This window comes from Monodon monoceros, unplaced genomic scaffold, assembly GCF_005190385.1.
Source record: "Monodon monoceros isolate NGI ecotype Baffin Bay Population unplaced genomic scaffold, NGI_Narwhal_1 Super_Scaffold_16, whole genome shotgun sequence".
Lineage (NCBI taxonomy): Eukaryota > Metazoa > Chordata > Mammalia > Artiodactyla > Monodontidae > Monodon > Monodon monoceros.
In genome coordinates this window covers 97,737,182-97,743,052 of record NW_021703772.1, presented here as the reverse complement: position 1 = coordinate 97,743,052, position 5,871 = coordinate 97,737,182, and the positions used below count along the sequence as shown (strand labels likewise).

The following is a 5,871-nucleotide window of genomic DNA, read 5'->3' as shown; positions in this document are numbered from 1 at the left end:
CAGAGGGCAATGGCATGTATTCACTTGGATGCTAAAGACAAGCCCTTTTCTTGGCCAGGGGGTCTGACTACATGAGGCAGGACACTGTACAAGAGGCCTCACATCTGACTCTCATTTAGAGTCCAGAAGGCCCACTCCTTCAGCCATATCCTACACCCTGGCTTTTTAGTTACTTCTAGGAGGTCTTGTTGGTATATTAAGAAAGGAAAATAGGGTCAAATCCTAGCTTCACCACTGACTTAGCTGTGTAACACTGAACAAGTTATTTAAGCCCAAATTCAATTTTCTCAAGTTAATTTGAAGCTGTTCTGTAGGCAGTGGGGAACTGATGGTTTTTGAGGAGGAAAGTAACAAACAAAATTAGCTCCCTTAACCTGCTGTATAGCACAGGGAGCTCAGCTCAGAGCTCCGTGATGGCCCACTTGGGTGGGATGGCGGGGGGGGGGGGGGGGGGAGGGAGAGAGGTCCAAGAGGGAGGGGATGTGTGTATGCGCATGGCTGATTGATTCACTTCACCGTGCAGCAGAAACCAACACAACATTGCAAAGCAACTATACTCCAATAAAAATTTTAACCAAAAAAAATAGCTCTCTTCTCCCAAAACAGTGCCCCTCCAAAAAAAACCAAACACAGACTAATTTTTTAATTTACATTTTTTCTGTTAAAATAAAAAACTAGAGTTAAATTCTCAAAGTCTAAATTAGACTAAATATAAAACTGCTATACAACGCACTGAAAGGATTTATAGTTAGCATCCCTCAAAAGTATCTAGTCATCTTCCACCTTTTTCCTTTTTCCTAAATTCATTCTGCTCCAGTCTTCACTATCATCACATGCACTTTATTCCATCAAACATCATTTTTCAGGAACAACCTACCTGAATAATCATTAAGCCTCTTTAGAGCTTTCCCAAACTTAAACTTTGTCGTTTTGATTATATACCCCAAAGCATTACTTTCCTCACTTTTTTTGCTTAGTATCAGAATGTTCTAAAAAGAAACAATAAAAGTTGTTTATTTCCCTAAAAAGAAAGATCAGTATATCCAATGGCTATTAAGTTAACCACTTAATAAAACACATCAAAAACTACTCATCCTTATGTTAATTAACTGAAACTAGAACATAATGAATTAGTTACCCTAATACTTTGCCATTTATTTCATGCTTACAAGATTACGCACAACCTAAGTATCCATCATCAGATGAATGTATAAAGAAGATGCGGCACATATATACAATGGAATATTACTCAGCCATAAAAAGAAACGAAATTGAGCTATTTGTAATGAGGTGGATAGACCTAGAGTCTGTCATACAGAGTGAAGTAAGTCAGAAAGAGAAAGACAAATACCGTATGCTAACACATATATATGGAATTTAAGAAAAACAAATGTCATGAAGAACCTAGGGGTAAGACAGGAATAAAGACACAGATCTACTAGAGAATGGACTTGAGGATATGGGGAGGGGGAAGGGTAAGCTGTGACAAAGCGAGAGAGTGGCATGGACATATATACACTACCAAACGTAAAACAGATAGCTAGTGGGGGAGATCAGCTCCGTGCTCTGTGACCACCTAGAAGGGAGGGATAGGGAGGGTGGGAGGGAGGGAGACGCAAGAGGGAAGAGATATGGGAACATATGTATATGTATAACTGATTCACTTTGTTATAAAGCAGAAACTAACAACAACAACAAAAAAGAAATCAAAATGGCTTCTCGTAACTTGTTTGCTTTCGAAATACTTCACATTTCAACCCCATATCCATACAAAGAGAGAAAATCCAAACATACTCTCCTTACCTAAAATGAGCAGAGAAGGCTAAAAAGCATTATTTAGGACTTTTTTAGACCTTGAAAAACAGTTACACTCCCAATGTGTATCTAAATTACAAATCAGTTTTTATCCTGTGACACTGCTTCAACTTAAGTTCATCATAGTTAAATTGACTGGGCTACTGCTTCATCTTTCAAGTCAGATGGAGATTCTTTTGCATCAAGGCTCTTATTCAAGATTTCTTCTTCAGCAAAATTGACTGTTAAATTAGGTAGAAGTTCTCCAAGACTACATGGTATTGTGGTTCTCAATCTTTGTTCCACTGGAGAAAACCTAATTAGTGGTGAAAGAGACCGTTTTCTTTCACCAAGGGACATGCGTGAAGATGGTTTTGTATAGTCAGCGTGCAAATCATGAGTGCCCAAACAGTTAAGCATATCATCAGTTTGCATGTATTGGGAAGTAAGGCTCAGTTCAGGTTTGTCTTTCAAGTGTTTCAGGATTAGAGAGGCAAATTTCTTCCCTTTGCTTGGACAGACATTTCTTCAGAGCTTCATATCCACTGCAAGTAGCCTGTGAATTAAAGTCTGATTCTGGAGTAGTTTGTCTTCCTTCCACAACACCTTCTGGGAAAATGCCACTGTGCATAGGACTATTTGCTTCCAGTTTAAAATTGGCCTCTGTACTACTGGAGCTATTAAGACTTAAGTGACCAACTTCTTCTGGAAGAGTTTCATGTAATATGCCAAAATCACTATCTTTAAAACTGGAACTAATTCCACTTGATACCTGAAAAGAGTTCCATAACATACTTTTATGCATGGAAAGATCTCTGTAAAAAGCCTTCGAGTGGTCTGATATTTTAATATACTATTCTTCACTGCTACCTATCACATCTCTCCTACTGCCTACAGCAGGGGAGAATGTCTCTATTTGGCTAGTTTCTAAAAGCTTGTTCTGTAAAGCTGTACATTCCAAATCTTGCTTACAAATTATGTCCTTATTTAACAAATCTGACAGATTTTGTGTTGTTGGTTCACCTATGTAACTGGTCACCACAGGTTTCTGAAGCACACACTTAAGGCAATCTGAAACAACTTTCTCTTCAGGCAAATGAGAATGGCTAGAATCGGACACAGTGGTAGCTGAGAAAAAACTGGCCCTGTTAAACTCTTTTTGATTATGCACCACAGGTAAGGATTCTGGCAACACTTCTCTATGTTCAGTATCCATCTGAATTGGTTCTGTACTTCTGTTTTCTTCTATTTTAACAGCTTTTCTCCATGAGCTCCTAATATCACTTATCAAGTTTTCTGGAGTTCAGGGAACTTGATTCCTTGTTAAGAACAGGTTAGAAACCAGAGAGTCAATTAGTTCCTCTAACATTACTTCTTTTCCTTTAGAAGGTTGTGGTGAATCAGATAAAACTGCCCTTGCAACCTCTTCTACCAGGTGACCTTGCTATTTTTGGAATGGATCACTTTTTTAGCTGGCAGAGACCCTCCAAATGCACTACTCTTTGCAATATTTGATGATGAAGAGTCTCCCACTTCAAATTCTGGTGTTTTCTTAGAAACTGTTTCATTTTTCTCTCTAGAAGATGTCAGCTTCCTGTCCTTTTCAAGTAGTGTAACACTGTTTCTAACTGATGGTGAAATGAGCTGTAACAGGAAAGAAGCAGGGCTCTTGGCTAGATCACATTTAGTTTCCAGTATATCACTTGCCCTTCTTGCAATCATTTTCCTGGATATGTTGCTTAGGTGTATCTGGAAGTGAAGCAGGGTACTGCAGAAGAATACTCTTTGTGTATGCTTCTTCTGAGGCAGGATCAAACGAAAGGGGAGACATAGGTGGTAAAAGATCCACAGCTGGAGTCCAACCTTTAATTAGACTGAAAGGAGACAGGCCGAGAAATTCTTTCCAAATTTTATGCCATTCTTCTTGTTTTTCAACAATAGAATGTCTTATAGTTGTGAGATCTTCTTCTATTTTATACCTCATATGTTTCAGATCTGACAGTCTTTCTCTCTGAAATTTGGTCTCTTTTTCAAGGAAGTGAAGGTCTATTGTCAGTCTTGCTTGGTCAGCCTGACAATGTTCACATTTCATTACTTTCAAGACTTCATTTAATAACTGAATAACTGTTAAGAGATTCAATTTTCCAGCCTCATAAACATTTCTTATGTGCAACTGACACATTTGTTTCTCAATTTCGTCAGGTAAGAGCCTTGGAATATTGATAGCAACATTAGTTCCATCTAAAGTATATTGGTTAACAAGACTAAGGACTGAACTAACAACTTCTCTCTCTTTTTCCAAAAACATGAATGTTTCATTCACTGAAGCCCACAAAGACCGAACCTTTTGAATTTTCTCTTGTATATTACTTTGGTCATCATAGGGTTCCATTTTTTTAATTTGGTTTTGCTGTCCTATACATTCTGATCTCAAATTTCGTGCTTGTTTAACTGACAATTGTGCATTTTCCTGGCATTTTGAGGTAACACAATCTTCTCTCTGCAAAATTTGTAAAAATCTGTTACGTGCTGCATGGCATCTGGCAATGCACTTGTGCAAATCTTGTGGCTTTACATTAAATGTCTCTGTAAAATGTACAGAATTTTTAGAATAGGTTTTTATATTTTTTATTGCAACAAATCTTGCAAAGTGATACATCAAATGAATAAACTTAGGACCACCAGGAGAAAGAAATAGTGAACCCACAACTGGAGAAAAGCTACTTCCACATTCAGCAGAAATCTTTTTTAACCATTCACAGCAATGTTTTCGGAATTCAGTATCACTTTTTTGGTCAAATGGAGGCCAACAAAGTTTGAACACTTCTTTACTGAGAGACTGGTCAAGCGTTTGAAACAAAAAATAAGAAACTATTTGAAAGGCCTCACAGTTCAACTTGTCAAACATGTTCACTCCGAGGTGCGTGTGCGACACCATCTTTCCACAGGCTACGGTCGCCGAGCCCAGCTCGAAGCCGACTGCCTGCAAATACATCCAGAGATGCTCCTTCTCCAAAGTGGTGACCCAGGCCGAACTCATCTTCGTGGTAGGCAGGGCCCGGCAAAGGAAGAAAGCGCAGGGTCCAGCGACCAAAAGGGCCCCTCAGGCTTTTTCCCTACGGGCAGCCTGACGTGACTGCGACCCCTCCATTGCCACTGCCTGATCCTCTCTCGCCTGGAACCATTTCGCTTCAAATGGCCTCAAATGCCTCAAGTGGCCTGAGACTCTAAAGTCTCAGGGAAATAGAGCCTCTAAGGGTAGTACGGAACAGCAGCCAAAGGGAAGTCCTGAAGGATCCTTTATAAGCTGGTAGCAGTATTAGCCCCCAGGAAAAGGAACTGGAGGGCTAGAGGGGAAAAGCTGATTAAAGACTTACTTTTTACAATTTACCCTTTTGATCTTTTTAAAGATTATAATATGTTCCTGTATTATACAATGACTAAATGATTAAAATAAAGTATATTTCCTACTAATTATTATAAATACATACACTTTTGATTCAGTGATTTTATTTGTGGAAATTTACCCAACAAAGAAACCTAAATATGTACAAGATGACATGGGTAGGTGATTGTTCATTAAAACATTGCTTGTAATACCAAAACCTGGCAACAATACCCATAACCATTAATAGGGCAACAGTGAAATAAATGAAAATATTATATGAATATAAGTAATCTCGATAAATATCAATGAATTAAATGAATTTAACCCTAATTTCCAACAAACATATGACCAGAAGCTCAATGACAGTATAATTGGGGAAATATAAAGTAAAATATCAATGAAAGAGACTTCCATATCCATTAGATTAACAAAGTATGACAATATCATGTGTTGGTTATGATGTAGGGAAACCGAAACTCTCAAGCAGTGATTTGCCAATCTTTTGTCAGAACCTAAATATCCCCACGTTTTCAACCCATGGGGTCTACTAGTCTTCAACATGGGCTGTCCAAAAGGCCCACTCATCCTCCCATATACCCCCCCAAAAACATCTAACGTTCACTCTTTCAAGAAACCTCCCTGTGCTTCCCTGGTGGCGCAGTGGTTGAGAGTCCACCTGCCGATGCAGG

General features: G+C 38.7%; 1 protein-coding gene across 1 annotated transcript; it reads right to left on the bottom strand.

Annotated features, from left to right (window-relative positions):
* Nucleotides 1-1,941: 1,941 nt before the first annotated feature.
* LOC114896596 (HAUS augmin-like complex subunit 6) lies at nt 1,942-4,834 on the bottom strand. The gene is given in 5 exon segments (XM_029224611.1): nt 1,942-2,260; nt 2,262-3,258; nt 3,261-3,507; nt 3,509-3,668; nt 3,774-4,834. Coding segments are annotated over 5 exon segments (2,784 nt in total).
* Nucleotides 4,835-5,871: the final 1,037 nt, after the last annotated feature.